The sequence below is a fragment of the Lagopus leucura genome, unplaced genomic scaffold (assembly GCF_019238085.1).
Source record: "Lagopus leucura isolate 7727_CA_CO unplaced genomic scaffold, USGS_WTPT01 Super-Scaffold_73, whole genome shotgun sequence".
Classification (NCBI taxonomy): domain Eukaryota; kingdom Metazoa; phylum Chordata; class Aves; order Galliformes; family Phasianidae; genus Lagopus; species Lagopus leucura.
The window spans coordinates 87,623,553-87,640,825 of NW_024962252.1; the positions used below are offsets into that span (position 1 = coordinate 87,623,553).

At 41.7% G+C, this 17,273-nt stretch overlaps 1 protein-coding gene across 1 annotated transcript in view; it reads right to left on the reverse strand.

The window, feature by feature from the left end:
* TTBK1 (tau tubulin kinase 1) overlaps positions 1–17,273 on the reverse strand; it is an 86,677-nt gene that overhangs the window by 29,785 nt on the left and 39,619 nt on the right. The window contains exons 8-13 of the mRNA XM_042877267.1: positions 16,780–16,872; positions 15,999–16,124; positions 8,296–8,450; positions 7,258–7,477; positions 4,304–4,479; positions 837–1,395 (exon numbers count right to left, since the gene is read on the reverse strand). Of these exons, the coding sequence (XP_042733201.1) occupies positions 837–1,395; positions 4,304–4,479; positions 7,258–7,477; positions 8,296–8,450; positions 15,999–16,124; positions 16,780–16,872 (1,329 nt within the window). The remainder of the gene's footprint in view (positions 1–836; positions 1,396–4,303; positions 4,480–7,257; positions 7,478–8,295; positions 8,451–15,998; positions 16,125–16,779; positions 16,873–17,273) is intronic.

The window sequence follows — 17,273 nt, forward strand, 5'->3', positions numbered from 1 at the left end:
TGCTTTTTTTTTTTTTTTTTTTTTTTTTTTGCTATTAACACTCTACAGCCTTCCTCTGAATGTCTGAGAAATGAAGACTAGATATGACACAGGTAATCTGAGCTAACAGTATATCATGTTTCTCCAGGTAATCTAATAAAAGATATTACCTCTTACTAAAAACTGAACTTCTTTATGTCTTCAGAGGACCATAGGAAAAAAAAAAAGCCACAAATGAATGAAGCCCTCTACAATTGTTAGGAAAAAAACACAGTAGCTGATGACATTTCTGTGAGTTAAAAGTCTGACAACAATGCTGATCACTGAAGTAAGATTGAGGTGTATATGTACTGGTTACTCTGAGATTTTATTAGGTATTCCAAAGAAAGTTTAATTTTAGGGAGTTACTTTATGCTATGCATTGCTGCAGGCCTACCCATGATGTATGATTACATTAGGCAGCATTATCTTGTAACGTATTGCTGCTGCTGCTGTTGAGAAACTGTGAGGAGACGTGCTAGTAACACCTCCACACAACTAAGCAGTTATTAACAAATCACTGAGGGATAATAATAAGAGGGCTTATTAAAGACACCCACAACCAGAAATGTGCTCACCTCTTGTTCTGTGCAAAAATGCTAAAGTATCTTGACAACAATGTGCCCTTAGAAGTGGACAACGCTACCAGCTACAGGGAGCACCTCGAAGGTGTTCACAACATTTGCAAGTATTGTCAGAAAGTTTCACAACAGCATCCATGTCTGGAACCTCAGATTTCTCCAGCAAAGCTGAGGCTTCCCAAGACGATGATTTCGCTATGCTAGGCAATGAGATACAGACCAGAGTAAGGATCTTACCTGTCTCTGAGGACCAGTAGGTTCAGATTCTCGTCTCCTTTGTCGGATAGCTGGTGCTGAGTGTAGGGGGGAGTGGGCTGGACTTCCTGTCTGCTGTTCATGTTTACTGTCAGATACTGTTTGAGAAGGTCCTTCATGTCTGTGGGAACTGTCCTCCTCAGTCACAGGCTGCATACCCCGATTTCGCCCATCGTGAGTCTTCGGCCTGACTGCAGCGTCTGCGCCCAAGCGCCTTCTCTCCTCACCGTCTTCAATAGGTCTTAGCTCCTCAGGCTCCTCATCTGTGGTACCAGAGGTGCTTGGCTCAGCACCTGGATGAAAGTCCTTCAGCTCTGTCTCCTTATCAATGATAACCCACTCCTTGCTATCAAAGTCCTCCTCCTCCGCAAGCGGCACTGAGCGGAAAGCATTGCTGAGGGCTTCATGTTCCACTGAAGCAGACACATCCATCCGACCGCTTGCCTGCCGGTCAGCCTGGCCAGTGTCAATGGACAGCATCTGGGCTGGCTGGGAGGAGCACACAAGCCGTGATGGAGAGCCAGGCAAATCCATTCGTGATCTAAAGACAGAACACGAAGCCATTAAAAATAAATCATGTTTGTGGTTAAAGTTAGAGAGCATATGAGCTGAGAAAAAAAACCCTACAGCTCTCACTCCTTTCTTAGTGTACTTTAGAAAGATGGGCTTAGGCAAAAACATCTATTTAGAACCTACAGTAGCAGAGACACTCCTCCTAAAGTAATTCTGTATGATAGCCACCAATTTCATCAACTCTCTTCCTTATAGCTGACAAGATTCCAACCAGTTTTCCTCCACAACACCAAAATACTCCTTCCCCATTAGGAATTCCTACTGGTTTGTGAAAAAAACAAAAAACAAAAAACCAAAACAACTTAAATCTACTGTCTGACTTAATGTCATTGCTGGGCTCCTATACCCCTTCAGTTGCACTGTGCTCTCTAAGGTGGCCATTGAGGTCTCTGCGGTGGCTATATGAGATCTTTGAAGACAGCAGGAAAATCTCACTGAAAATGTTACAAGGCGTAGGTGACCTCAAAATAATTTGGAGGAGCAGGAAGGAAACATGTCACATATGCATTGACAAAGGGCAGTATAATGTTCAGTGACTCACAATCTAAATAGCATCAATGCAGCTACGCAGCCATGCAGAAATACCTTTCAAACAAGCCCTGGAAGCTCCCTGTGCCCCGACAGCCTTGGCATCATCTCAGCTGGAAAAACCAAAGGCGCTTCTGTCTTTCTGTTCCACAGTGTTATGGTCCATGCTTGTCATTTGGCCTGCACCTGCTGCTCCCTTTCCCTCCCTATTCAGCTCTGAGTACTGCAGAGGCTGGCAGCTTGTTGCACAGTCACAATGTCTGATGCCCAGAAAAAGACACTTGCAGTGTTTTTTTACAAAGCGATTTCAACAAGGACCATACAGAGGTCTTGTGTGCTCTTCCGGGGAAAAATCTTCAAGGGAAAACACAAAGATGACTGACCACAGGGTGAGGGTTACTATGCAGAGCTGAGTGTCTTTGGCACAATGGAAGGTCAGAGATGAGACAAGAAGGAATTACAAATCAAAATGAGCAATTTTTGATGAAGAAACAGGAATCAGGGAAGGTGGTGAATCAAGGGCAGATACAGAGAATGAAGTATGGGAAAACAAAGACCTCAGCATAAACCACCTGATGGATCTGAAAGATGTAAGGGTGCTTTTGTTAAGTACTTACAAACAAAGTATATTACTGTGAACAGGGAAGACTTAGACAAGGTAAGACTGAACAGTAGCCCTCTCACACTGCATGTGCGTCAAAAATTGCATATTAATGAGCTCTTACTAAAAAAAAGGAAAGAAAAAAAAAGACACTGATGGGATTTAATCAATGTCCCTCTATCTTTTCCCCAGCAGAGGAGAGACTCCTGGAGTGAAAGAATTTACTCCAGGAATCCAGAGGAAGTGCTGTGAGTCATGTCTCTACTGTGAAAAGGAGAGAGAAGAATAAATAGAAGGCTGCGGCGGAGGGGGACAATACCTGTACCATGCTGAGGGAGGCTACTTGGAAGATGACAAACAGATTTTTGTTTTAAAAATATGGGCTGAGGAAAGAGGACAGCTGAAAGAGATGCCTCCTGGGTATTACACATTTCCTACATTAAGACAGCATAATGCTGAAAAGATAGGGAAGAACAGGAGAAATAGAGGAAGGAGTTAAAACCTTTCAGTGAATGTACAAGAGTAGTGCTGCTGACTACTATAAATGGCTTTTTTCCCTTCTTATTTTAAAGAGGACAAGAAAAGAAAGAAGTTAACCAGAACCAAGATTTGCTTTTCAATCTCCAAATTACTAATACACACATTCATTTCTGAAATACAGACAAGTATTACAGCTTCCTCCATCCATGCAGAATAAACCAGTACCTAAGAAACTGGAGGTAATACTAGGGGCTCATCCTCTCTCTAGTTCTTTTATGCCCTTCCTCATTTCCAGCTTGTGCCTCCCTGTGACTCTCCTTTCTAGCTGAACTCTGCTAGGTTTTCTCTGACAGAGAAGCTTGTCTCTTCCCTACCTGTTTTACAGGGGTCATTTTGTCAGTAAGATCTGTAACCACAGTCCATGTTCTCACTTTCAATTGTAAGAGGAAGAGGGATTAATGAAGAGTATGAAGAGGGTTATCAGCATCAGAAGTCTATAACTCATAACCTGCATTTCTCAGCCACAATACTTTAAAGTGCTTATTTTAATTATTTTTATTATTCTGTGCTTCTTGGACATTTCTTCACTGTGGATCTGAGATAAGTACACCTACAAGCCTCAAAATCAAGCTCTGCGTTCTGGATGCAATGCTTTACAAAAGTAAACAAATGCAACGTTATATGCTGAAAATGATGAGGATGATGACTATTATTATTGAAAAATAATGCTCATAGAACCATTTGAGTTGGAAGGGATCCCTGAAGGCCATCTAGTCCAGCTCCCCTGCAATGAACAGGGACATCTCTGGCTCCATCAGGCGCTCAGAGCCCCATCCAGCCTGACCTCAGATGTCTCCAGGGATGGGGCTTCCACCACAACTCTGGACAAATGAAATAATGAAACTCTCCAGATGAGAATCCGTCAGCTAGCTCTTAAAATACATGCATCTCCGTATGTATCCTAACTAGATCCATTCTTCCCTCCCACGTAAGGTCAGCAAAAAGCTTTAGGACTATGAACTTCATTTCTGATCTAACACTTTGCTTTTTCTCCACCAAACGTCCCACTCTTTACTTTATTCCCACCCAGAACCCTTCCCACTAACAGACCTTATTAACAGACAAGAACATCTCATCACAAAGGCTGCAAAGCCCACAGGCACCAAACTCCTCCTTTCAGTGCCCATTTATCTAACGATCAGGTTGGCCTCAACAGTCAATCGAGGCATTGCTACATATAGCAGGAGGTTACAGAGAGCAAGCAAACCTTCTTTCATGTAGATCTGCTTTGCCATCAGCTGTAGAGAGGCGTTCTGACTCAGGGCTGTTCACACGGCGATATCGTAGGGAGCGCGCTTGTGCGGTAGGGGACTCTGGAGGCACTCGGACAGGGGAGCTGGGACAGACCCCATTTCTCTGATCTTCTTCCACCATGCACTGAGTCTGCAGGGAATAAACACAAAGAACGCTGAAAACCAATCACAGACTTTGATTCCTCATCCTTCACTGTTGCTCTGTGCATTCTTCCAGGACACAGTTTTAGCTACAGAAACAACCTATGAAGTAACACAAGGCCCCACACGGCCTGGCAATTATCCAGTATTAAAACAAGGAATGGATTTTACATCAATTCAAATATTTAAACACCTCTACAAGAGGGCCTTTGCCTTTCAATTACCCTGGAATTATCATGGACTAAAGTACTGCAAACACAAATTCTGTTAATCTATGGTGTCCAAGAGCAAAGCAAACATGTACAAAATCTACATTTTTGCTTCTGTCATGCATTATATTGAATGTATATACTACTACTGTGGATGGATGTGATACGACTAAGTCAATTTGGTGACAAATATCTTTGGGAAGAGGGCAACAAAATACTGATATTGTACTTGTAGGAAAACAAGCAACTTGGCAAGATCCAAGAGCAGAGAACTAGGAGGAACTGCAAGAGAGAAAAAACTTCTGAAAAAAAACCCACAAACAAACAACAAAGAATGAGAACTTTGATCCAAAGTGAAAGAAGAACCTTTCTCTGTGACAACAAGCAAGAAAACCCTCAGCGGAGAAATGAGAGAAAAGGGACAGAACAAGATTTGAACCATGTGAACAGAGATTCTTCTTAGTACATCCTGGGAAAGTACTGGGAAGAACAAAAGACAGTAAGATTTATTCATTGCCTAAAAACAAAGAGCTGGGCAGGGACAGTGAGAGCTAATTCTAGTTCCACAAAGCTGGAAAACAAAGATGTTGAAGCTGGGAATAGAAAGGTGTTTTACCAACCAGCTGCCTATGTTATTCTGAAAGACACACAGTATGCCTGAGATTGCAAGGAGAGGTGAAGCTTCATCCCTACAGATCAAATCTGCAGCCTCTTATTTCTCCTTGTGGTGGTTGTGACTTCAATGAAAACTGACTCCTTATCAGAGAACAATCAAAGCAAAGAGAACAGCCCTAGCAGAGAGAAAGGACAGGCAAGAGTCAGACTAAAGATAACCCTTGCTGACAGAAAGGCCAGACTTCTGCTTTGGAAAGCATAATGTCCTCAGCTCTGTTTTACTCACTGCTGTGTATCCACTGAGCTTGTCAGAACTGAAGCACTCACTGCCATGCTGACTCCTCTGAACTGCTCTGCCAGTAAACTGATTAGAAATAGCACAGCCCTTAGCAGGAGAGTCACCTGGTCGTGCTGTGGATCTTGTAAAATCCTCTTCTGCCTCTAGTTGCTGTTGTGACAGCCCTGTGAATGATAGCACTGAGTACCTAGACAACATATAACTAGCATGAGGAAAGGACAGTCAGGACCCCCTCTGACTGAAGAGCATCAAGGCACCTGGTGGCTCAAAGGAACAAAAGAACAGACAGGAACTACCAGGATTTCTGTGAAATCATTTTTTTGTTTTTGTAACTTGTGGAAAAAGAAAGGCCTTGCTCTATCAAGCTTTTCTTATTCCATGTGCCTTCAGATGAGAACTTCTGCAAATACACACACACAATTTACCAGAGACAGATGAAGAAGTGATTTGAACTTCATTTATAATTCTCAGTACTGAGGAACTCTTCAGGTAATGTTTCGTACCAATAACATGTTGATCCAAATTGGACACACTGGAGAACATTAAGTTAGATGAGAGGCTTTCTGGTCTTAAAATAATCTTTCCTAATAAGATTCAGGACAGCACAGATATCTGTGGGAAGGGCTGAAGAAAGGACTAACTTTCTGTCTGTGTACAGACTGAAGTAAATTCTGGTCAGACACAGCAGGCTGGTAGCTTTACCCTATAATTAATGCTACTCTGCCAATATCTGTCTGCTGACAGTTTGCCTGCCAATGCAGGTTTCTCTGGTGACAGATTTTGTTTGTATTTGGTATCATTCCATGTGATATTCTGATTCTGAAATAAGGATTGAGATCAACACAACAAACGCTAGTTTACTTACAATATGTACATTGATCTAATAAATAAATGAACTAGTAAACCCTCAAATAACACAATGAATTCATCATCCAGTCACTTCTACAAGAAAGAACTAGCTTAAGGATTATTCTACAAGAAGAATCTTCTACAAGAAAGAACAAGAAAAAATAGCTTAAGGATTATAAGGAAAACCAACTGCAGTGTACTTGTAATGAAGGCTAAAAAGCCTAATACGACCTTGGAAGGCAAAAATGCAAAAATATTAAGTAATGAGTCTGCTTTCTCTTAACAAGCACGAACCAATATGCCATTCATAGACTGTGCTACCCCATAGAAAGGACAGTTAAACAACTGGAAGACAAATTCAATCAGTGATTAATTAAGATCCAGGACAATAGGGCACCTCAGATCGAATTTATTTGCCCAAGAGACTAGGATGCAGTAAAATTTTGGCTTATAATTTCCAAAACTGGGATATTTCTGATACTGTATCAGCTACTGAAGGACTAGACCACCACTGCTTGAAGTACCAAGATGCTACATCACAACGTAGTGGTTACATGAATGATTCACTCCAGCATTATTGGGTTCACAACGTATTTTTGCATAAAGATCCAAATTAATCCCAATGGCTTTCACTCTGAAAAAAACTGTTATTGCCCACTTCCACAGAGAAATTCCTGGTGCTGCTTGTTCTGTACTACGTAGGATGTTACAGCAGTGGATCCAGGTTGCTTACAGCAGTCTGTGAATTCACTGCCCTGAGACCAGAAGCCACAAGAAATAAACATATGCTCTTTACTTTGCTGATGCTGATCCTGAGTTTGTTGCGATTCACATCTGTCTCTTCCCAAACTTCAGCCTCATTGAAAGCAGTGTTTGGTGTCTGGCCAAGACCTTCTGCTGGCCGGCCTGACAGGATGGGAGGAGCATTCTCTTGATCACTCAGATGTTCACCCTGTAGGACATCCTCGGTGTTCTCACGAAGCAAATCTCCTGGTACTGGAGTGACATTAACCACCCTACGGAACAAAAACAAGAAAGGTAATAGTAATTAAAGAATGTGGCCTATCACACTGCTCCACAGAAATTCCTTAGTAGTTTTTAATGTATTTCTGGTTGAAAAAACAAACCAAACACAGATATTATGATATGAAACAGAACATTCCACCTAGTATACAGTCACAAAGATGGAATGGATGTGTGAAAGCATTTGGGGACATTCAATTCCTAGGCTGCAAACTTCTTCAGAAGTTCAGGAGTGCACATTACAAAGTACTTGGCTTAAAAACCACCCATCTGTCCATGAGACAATGAGGCTTGATAGGCTTTACAGTTTCTATCCTCAGTAATATTATTATGGATCATTACTCCTTCAAAAGCACAGAACAGACCACAGCTCACCATCCGGACTGACTTCCAACTCTGAGCAACAAGTTTCTCGCACTGCTGCACCAGCAAATGAAAAACCCTGTGAGGGCTGGGGAGCCACGAAGTAGGCACAGGCAGCATGCATCTGATGAGTTCAGCTCTACACCAGAAACCCATTCCATAGCAGAACAACTGTGTTTCTGTAAGCACTTTTAGAGAAGCGCCAGCTGTGTGTGTCATACAGTATGGCATACAGGTTCCATTAATCCCAGTCAAAGGCATTCCTTAACGTAACTTAAACCAACAGACTCATCCAAAGTACAAAACGTGTTTTCTACTAATATGCCTGAAGTCAAACCATGCCATGTAGGTTCCTACCTTTCAGGATCACAACAGCCTTTGAATCTTTCAGTGATTAACTTGTTAGTGAGCACGCCCATGGTCTGACTGGCATGACTGCAGTACTCACCCAAACATGGCTGCTGTTTGCCTGGTGTTTTGCTGTGGTGGAGTAGAAGTGCTAGTGGACAACAAGACATCTGTACCAGCCTTCTCCCAGTCAAAAGCTTCATTTTCAGTGATGCCTCTTTCTTTCATACTGTTCTCAAACACGGACATGATTAGCTGGAATAAATTTACAAGAACAATTTATTCTAAGAATAAGTTGGCTGAGAGAAGCTTTCATACACAAAAAGATAATGAGCTATGATGATGAGGTTCAAGAGCATCTTGCCTGTAGAAGGTACCAAGGAATGAAAAGCAAATGTCACAGAATCACACTAGCTGTTTCCTAGGCTGTTTTTAGCTTGGTAACTGAAATTTCTTTAAATCTACCACAGTGACACGTGTAATCTAAACACTGATCTGGCTAAATGTTGTAGTTGGTTGGTTACTCTAAATATAAAGCCTGAATTTCAGCTTGGTGTTCCTGTAGACTAGACATAGGAAAAACGGTACTTGTGTTACACAGAGTTCAAGGCCCACCAGAAGACATGGACACAACAGCAAAGCTCCAGCTCCAGAATGCAGACTTGCTGCAACATCTGGCTTAAATACAGCTTAGGCAGGAGCTCAGTGATATGCTTATGCACAGTGGCAACAAACAGCCACACTGGGCTGCAGAAAACAAACAAACTGTGAAAGTGACTAAATTATTTTCTTTAAAAGACTGCAGGTACAAATGCACATGTTCACATGGTTTATCCTTGTCCACTTCTGAGAACCAATTTCTTCAGGAGAAAAATGAAGCTACAGGCAAAGCGTTCTGCGCAGCAAAGCATTACCCAGGGAAATGCGATGTCAACGCCAGGACATGAATAAACATTACCATAGACTAAATGCCTATTTCTTCACTTCAATTCCAGTTGTTTTTAGCAGCATGATCAGAAAACATTCTGCATGAAGGCAATGAGAATTTGCCATGTCCTACTACCTCTGGCTCACTGCAAAAAAAACAACCAAAACACCCTATCTGCAGCTTTCAGTTAAGTCATCTTTTTCCTTTGTGGCCCAGAAGCAAAGAATCACTGTAGCTCTACTCCTGCAGTGGCACTGCATTTTGAGAAAGAATTCTCAGAGCTGTCAGACCAGGGGACAGGTAACACCTCTCTAGAGAGAAGAGACAGACAGGATGTGACATGGCAGATGTAGCAACTCCTTTGCTCAGAAAGGGATGTTAATGTTGTGACAGTTAAATATGATAGGATTGCATTTCTGTTAGCCTCATCTCATGATACTTCCTTTCACCCTTGATAGAAACAGGACTTGTGCTGCTACTGTGGACATGGAACTTGCTCAAAACTGAATGTAAGCAAATAAAGAGTAATTCTTGCTATTTAGTAATTGCATTTCTGGTATTTAGTAACCTTGGACATCTTCTCATGAATCTGCCCTGTTACTTATTGAATACATAAGCTTCTGAACTACACATATCTCATGGCAAAGAATTCACCAATGACATGAACTATTTGTTTTGTTCATTTAAATTTGCCATCTGCTAACTTCATATGGCAGTTTCTCGTTTTCATGTTAGAAAAAGCAGAAAACAATTTTTTGCAGTTCTACTTTTGATTTTAAAGATGTCATGTACATGTCAGTCCTCTCATTTGCAGAATGTGCTGTCCTAGTCTACTTCATCTTTCTGTATCTAGAAGTCGATGTATCTGTAGTTCCTTGTTACCCCCTCCCCACTACACTTCCTCTGATTTAAATTTATCCTTGTTATGATTCAGGTACAGAAGTATAAACAGTACTTAAGAAATATGCATCGTACAGATTCACATGTTTATCTTCTAATAGTACTTGGAATTGTCCTTATGGTTTTGTTTGCTTTCTGAGTGTTACTGAGCACTGAGTATAAGCTCTCCCAGAACAATCTCTTCTAATGCCAAGACGAAGCCCAGCACAGAGGTTAGATTCACATTCCTTTTCTACATACACAATATGAGACATTTACCTACATTGAATTTCATCTGCTATTTTCTTACCCATTCATTTCCATTAAGTCAACAGTCTTTCTTTGTTATTTAGGACAACTGGTATGTGTAAGTGACACTCATCACTTTGGTATTTACTCTCTTTTCCAAATGATTTTCTGACCATCTGGAAGAACCTGGTTCAAACCCAGGGCTCTGTTAATTACACCAGTAACCTCCTTTAAATGGCTTTTCACTTCTCATTTGTTAACTGTCTGTTTATTCATCTGAGAAGCTTCCCTGCTATTCCTAGTGAGCTTAATTTGACTAGGAACCTAGCAAGGTCTGCCTGATGTCTTTTAGAAATTACCATTAAAGCATGATTTATAGAGCCTTTGCCTACAGGCTCAAAAACTCCTTCCAAGAACTCTACACATCAGCAGGCAGACTGCCCTTATAAAAGCCATACTAACTAGCATTGCATTACTCTCACTCATCTGTCCTCTAACCCTGGGGTCTTTACTATATTCCTGATTATTTGTGATGCACATGTCAGTGCCAGGGACAGGCATTTTTTGAAGCCACTTAAAAACCAGTACCACTTTTCTTACCTTCCACTGCTTTGATACTGAAGCAGTCTGAAGTAAGATATCACATGCTAAAAGCAGAAGTGAATTCTTATCACTTCCTCACACCTTCAAGGCCCCAACTGAGCCAAAACAATTTTTGTTAGTTTCTGCTATAGCCTCTTCTACTAAAAGTTGCAAATGACTTTGCAGGCTATTTGGGATTTTACAGGCATCTACTGCACTCCCAATAGCTTTTTTTGATGTTTTTCTTTTTTTTCCCCCAATACTGGTATCCTTAGCTGTCACTGTTCTAAAGCTATTCCATGGTCGTGCTGATCACTCTCAGCCTTTCTAAACCTTTTCTATTCCTGAAGAAAGTTCAAAGCTTTATAAGCAGGAAAGTGGAGGGCACAGCACAGTTTCAACACCAACCTCAAAAGGGGTGATTCTCTCACTATTTAGGATTGGTTTGGCTTCACCTTAAATACTGCGTGCAGTTCTGGGCTCCACAATATGAAAAGGCTGTTAAGGTCCTTGAAAGAGCTCAGAGGAGGGCAAGAAAGCTGCTAACAGAATGGGAAGGCATACCCTATAAAGAGAGGCTGAGGACATTCGGGTTGCCCAGTCTGGGGAAGAGGAGGTGAAGAGGTGACCTCACTGCTCCCTGCAGCTCCCTGAGGAGGGGAAGCAGAGGGAGATGCCAGGCTCTGCTCCTGGAAACCAATGGCAGAAAAGGAACAGCACAGAGCTGTACCAGGGCAAGGTCAGACTGGGCAATAGGAAACATTTCTGTACCATGAGTGGTCAGCCACTGTGTCAGCCTCAATGGTTGATGCCCCAGTCAGTGATCAAGAACCTTATGGATAATGCTCTTACTAGTACATTAACTTTTGGATAGCTCTGAAACTATCCAAAGCAGCTGGACTTTGTGATCTGTGTAGGTTCTTTCCAATGAAACCATTCTTTTCTAACCACTGCTTTCAGAAGTCATGCAAAGAGTTACTATATCTAGGGTTCCTCTGTCTGCGTGCAAGATACCACCAGGAATCAGAGTAGCCTCCACAGTCACTGCAGGCCTCCCACACTGAGTTTCTTTCTGCTAAGAAGGAAGATGACAAGTGATCCCTCAATTATGCTGGATTTCAGCAAAGGGGTGCAGCAAGAGCCTCAAGCAGGAGATGCTACATATACAGAAGGCTGAAATTCAATAGCTTTGATTAGCAAGGGATTTCAGACAGTCCAATCTGTATTCAAAGCATTGCTAACCTTGAAATCAGATCCAGTTTCAAAGTCAGATCAGAGAGAAGTCAACAAAGAAAGTTGCTTTTCCTGACTACCTCCACCTTTGTTATCACTTTCACCCCATCCTGGATGTTCTTATTGAGGCAACCGCAAATGTAATTGTACCTTTCTCCAATGTTTAGAGAAATATTTCCCTTTTGAACAGATGTATATACATCAGCCTGCAATCTGTATTTATCATACAGACACAACAGACTGTATATAATGGAAGGACAGAAGGAGAAAACAGCAGTCTCCATCTGAGATTGGTCCTCTCCATGACCACAGAAGTTGTTTCCTACCTGAGGGCCTCTGCAGATACTGTCCTTAGAGGTAGAGTCCATTTTGAGAAACACGGACAGTGGGAGAGGGCTCTCTCATGCTCTTTGCATACCTCAGTGCTCTCTACCCTGAGGCTCCATCTTCAGCCAGGCCCAGCTAAAGGAGGGCAGAACTTCCCCAGAAAAACTCAGATGACAACATTTCTCTTCAAGGTGAGAAAGATTCCCTGGCTGGGTGCTAAAATAGGAAGTGGTAAGGACTGTAGTAATGCTGGGTGCATAAAAAGAGGATTTCAATCTTTGTGTGGGAGCAGTTGCCTAAGTGCATGGTCAGGAGGTGCAGACAGCACTCAGAGCTTGTAGGGGAAAGACAGAAGTGTGGTTAAGGCAAAGGGAGACAAATGTTGGCTAACACACAGAGAAAAAAAAAAATCACATAGGGACAAAGGTACAGGGAGAAAAATTACAGAACTGGAAGAATTCACACAGACAAAAAGCCACAAGTTAGATTAAGGGGGAGTTGGAGGGAGAGAAGTACAGCTGAAAGGTAAGTAGTGTAAGTTTCTCTTTTTTTTTTTTTTAACCCAATACAAACCTAACAATATGGAGAAGGGATGGTATGGGGGAAAAAAGGCAAGGATGACTGATTTGAAGTATCCACATAGCCTTCTACCCCTAAAACATTGTTCCTGTAATGTTGACAAAAATCATGCATAAATAGCAGATGCAGTTGCTTTTTCTTTCATGGGTGCTGCAAGATGGTGGTGAGGGCTACAGGTGTTTTATCACTCTACAGATTTTTTACCACTCTCCCCTTCCTGCTGGCATTTGCCTACGTAGACAATTCCAGATGCTGAGAGCAGCTAAACTGAAGATAAAGACTGTAGACTTCATAGAATGGACAACTGAGAGCAAGGAGCACACAGCAGCAGTCAAGCCCCATGCATCTCTTTTCAGTTACAGAGGATCAAGAAGAGAAGGACTGACCCAATATGGCTCTTCTTACACCCATGTTTTGCTTGGCCTCTTAATAAAGCCAAAAGCATCCTAGGATATGCAGCATTCTGTAAAGACAGAAGACATACATCAGGAGAAGGCAGAAGAGACAACACATCAACTTCCAGACAGTGAAGAAGAAAGGAGCAGACAGAATGATCTGGTAATTGGAGGCTCACACGCAGAGTTTATGCATCATTCCCCACTTCATAATGATGGAGGTGAGAGGAAGGATTCTACCAGAACTTCATGCTACTGGATCAAAGGTGTGGAAAGATTTCCTTCTGTGCAACTAAATAGTTTTGAATTGCAAAGCTACACCATGGAGGTCTACAAGACCTGGGAGAGGAGGTAGGGACCCAGTGCTCACAGTTCTGTCCATGATGTAAAGTCTCTTAAGAAAGGCACTTGCAACTAGCACATGGCAAGTTTAGAATAAGCAGAAAGACGTGGCCCTTCAAGCAGTAAGCACTTAAGCCATGGATCATTTCTGTCACACAACATGGTGGATGCTAAAGGGTTACATAAGTCCAGGATGAGACAGGACAACTTGAAGAAACACAGATTCATTGAGGACTACAAGAAGCAGACATATTTGGATGGGGTGACTCTTAAGCCTCAAAGGTCCCTGATTTTCAAGCTTGGAGAATTTTCTGGAAAAAACATCACTGAATGATTGTTCATTTATTATCTTCCAACACCCAGTACTGTTGGAGACATGCTACAAGGCCAGAAAAACACCATCTCCAATCAAAGCAGTTGGACTTTCACAGAAATTTCTCTCAGAGACTAACCTGGAGACTGACCAGAACTGAACAGCTACAAAACCAAGCCTGTCCAGCTGTTGGACAGCCTTCAGAATCCTGATCTTTACCAGGTGATTAGTGTGCATACCAAAATTGAAATATATTCAAAAGTTAAGGAGAGAAACAGTAACATTAAATTATATTCATACATATTTTATTCTGTTTCCTTATTTCTGATCATTCCACATTGTAAATAAACCACGACTTCATATCTGAATAGACATCTTTGCCTCAGTTCCTTAACTTCTTTGAGAGCCTGCTACTGGCATCAAACTCAGATGCCATCTGATATGCTTTTACATTTTTCTCAGTAATAAAACCAGATAAAAGAATGCAAAGGACATCTCTGAAGCTGAGATGTTTGGAGAATTTGCTGGCTGGATTATGCCTCCAGTCAAGCTAGAAGAATCACTGTTCGGTGCTGAGCTGCAGGTGCCAGATTTTTGTGGAGAGTTCTTTTTGTAGGCTTCCTTCCAGAGCTGCACCTGCAAGAAGCTGAGGGCAAAGAGGCAATTCACAGCTTCAAGACAAATCCCCAACTGAGAAAAAGCTGTTCATGATTTGGAGTGTACTAAAATGGTCCGGAAAAATCCCCTTTCACTTCCATCTCAAGGATGGCTTTTCAATACAGTACGGTTATTTTACACTGGAATAGAACGATAGGAGGATATAGATTCAAAAGGAGCTTTGAAGATCACTAATCCAGCCATCTGCTCAAACCAGGGCTAATTACAAAGTCAGATCTGGTGCCTCAGGGTCTTGATTCGATTGACTTCTGGAAATCTCTAAGGATGGAGACTGTCTAAGTATCTGATCCACACATAACAACCCTCATTCTGATTTTTCCCCTAGAACTAACCCCAATATCCCTAGATGTGACTTCCACTTGCTGCCTCTCACTGTATGCCTCTGAGAAAAATCTGCCTCTCTGCCTCTCTTCTCCCTGCAGCCCTTGACAATAGTGAAAAACAGCGATTAGATCTCCTCTTGCCCTTTCTAAAGATCTAAAGAAACCCAGCCCCCTCAGCCCCTTCTCAGTCCACCATCACTGCTTTCCAGCTCCCCACTTCGGTTGCGAATGTTACACTTCCACTGTACTATCCAGAAGGTGTCTGGTTTTTATTCCCAAATAAACCTAAAAGAAAAGAGTTGTGGTTGCTATGCTGAACAAGTCCATAGCTAACATACAAAAGCACATCTTCCCACTCATCAGCAGGAGCAGTCACTCACATAAGACTACACAGGTTTGCTAATAAAATCATGTTTTCATCGCTTTGGCTTTAATGTGGAAAGCACTGTGACAAAAAAGGGAAACAGAGTCAAGCTGCTTCAGTTACATTGTGTTAGTTAACTACTGTAATTGATCACATACAAGCTAATAGCAAACGCTGCATGGGAGAAAAAATGTTAAGATGAATATTAAAGAAAGATCCTCAAGAGTTAAGGCTCACATGGATCTGCAAGAAACTAAAAGGGCTGGTGTGCACCATTTAGCTGGTGGCAGAGGCTCTTTGCAGAGTTTGACAAGCTGCACTAAAATTTTGCCATGCTTGGACTATTTCACAACCTTTGTGTTTTAATGCAAACTGCTGCTTTGGGAAAAGCTTTCTGTTCTGGAGTAAAGGGATTATTTTGGCTGAGTGGGCAAGAAGGAGAAGACATTTTCGAGATGCTGAAGGATGGTACAGAATGTAAGGATCCTTTCCTCCTGGTTCTAGGAAGGTGTTCATCAGTCAGATATAAACATATGTCTGGAAAAATTGGAAAAAGCAAATACCAATCCATTGTGTCATGCATTAGTGTGGCAACAAAGACAGGCTCCTACCTGATAGTCTGGCTTGGTGAAGTAGTCTAAGCTTGCAATATGATCCAGAAAAAGGTGGAACTCTGAAGGCATGTGTTTTAACAGCATTCGATGTTCATACTTTTCTTTTATCATGCCAACTTGCTCCTGGAAAACATAAAACATCTCAGATCCAAGAATCATGGCATCACATTCAGACTTCCTCTGTCTTACAATTCCTGAAACACTGTCCAGTCTTGTCATTCCCAAAACACAGCTGATTCGTAGAAGCAGCATTTTAGCTAGACACTTTGTTTTGATGTCCCTACCACAGGAAGGTAGAACACTGCAGAAAAAGGCCAAAGGACAATTCTAAGTCAGAAACACTCTTCAGAAGCTGTCCCTTTAGCAGAATCTACTGCACAGGTAACATATTTCTTCCCAGGGACTTCATTCTCAAGCATGAATTATTTTCATTGTAACATGAACAGTTACTCAATTTTCCAGTTGCAATTCCCATTTGGCTTGCATTCCATGCCAGTGTTATCCTTACTCCTTTCTAAAGGCTCTGTTTTTTTTGTAAAAAGGACAGCTCATATTCAGCCTTTCCACTTTTGTTATTTGCTTTGTAAGATCGAAATTGCTTGATCCAATATGATTAACAACATGCATCCCAAATAAGGCAAACTCCACACTGGCATGTGACAGAACACAAAAGCAGATCAGCATCCAGCAGCAAGATCTGATGAAAAACAGGAATAGTACGAGTGCTATTAACAAAAAGGGAGCACCCTGTCTCAAGTACAGATGCTAAGTTTCTTACCTTATCTTTGATCTTTCTCCATGGAAGCTGACCAACTGCAAACTCCACCAACATGTAGAAGAGGGACCACAGATCATCATGCCTACCCATCTCCTGGAGAAAAGAGAGACGAAGACTGAGGAGCAAAGTTCCATGCTGCTCAGTGGTCCAGATGTGCTCTCCAGATGAGCTACCTCATTTTAAAAAGCAGGGAGAGAAGTCATACTTCCCATTACATGATTAAAGAAGCCAGATTAAAGATTTATGATGCAAAATCAAGCATTTACTAAACTGGGCAATGTCAACACAGTCGCCTGAATAACTTCATTTGTTCTACTTTTGAATACATTGCGGAACAGTTTTCCACAGGATTCTCCTTCACTTAGCATACAGAATATTTATTAACAGGATATAGAACAAACTAGATAAAGAAAAAAAAACAAACAGTGTAGAGAAAGTCTTCTTTATCGTTGTTTTTAAGTGAAGTACCATTCCGACTCTTTTCAAAAGACAGC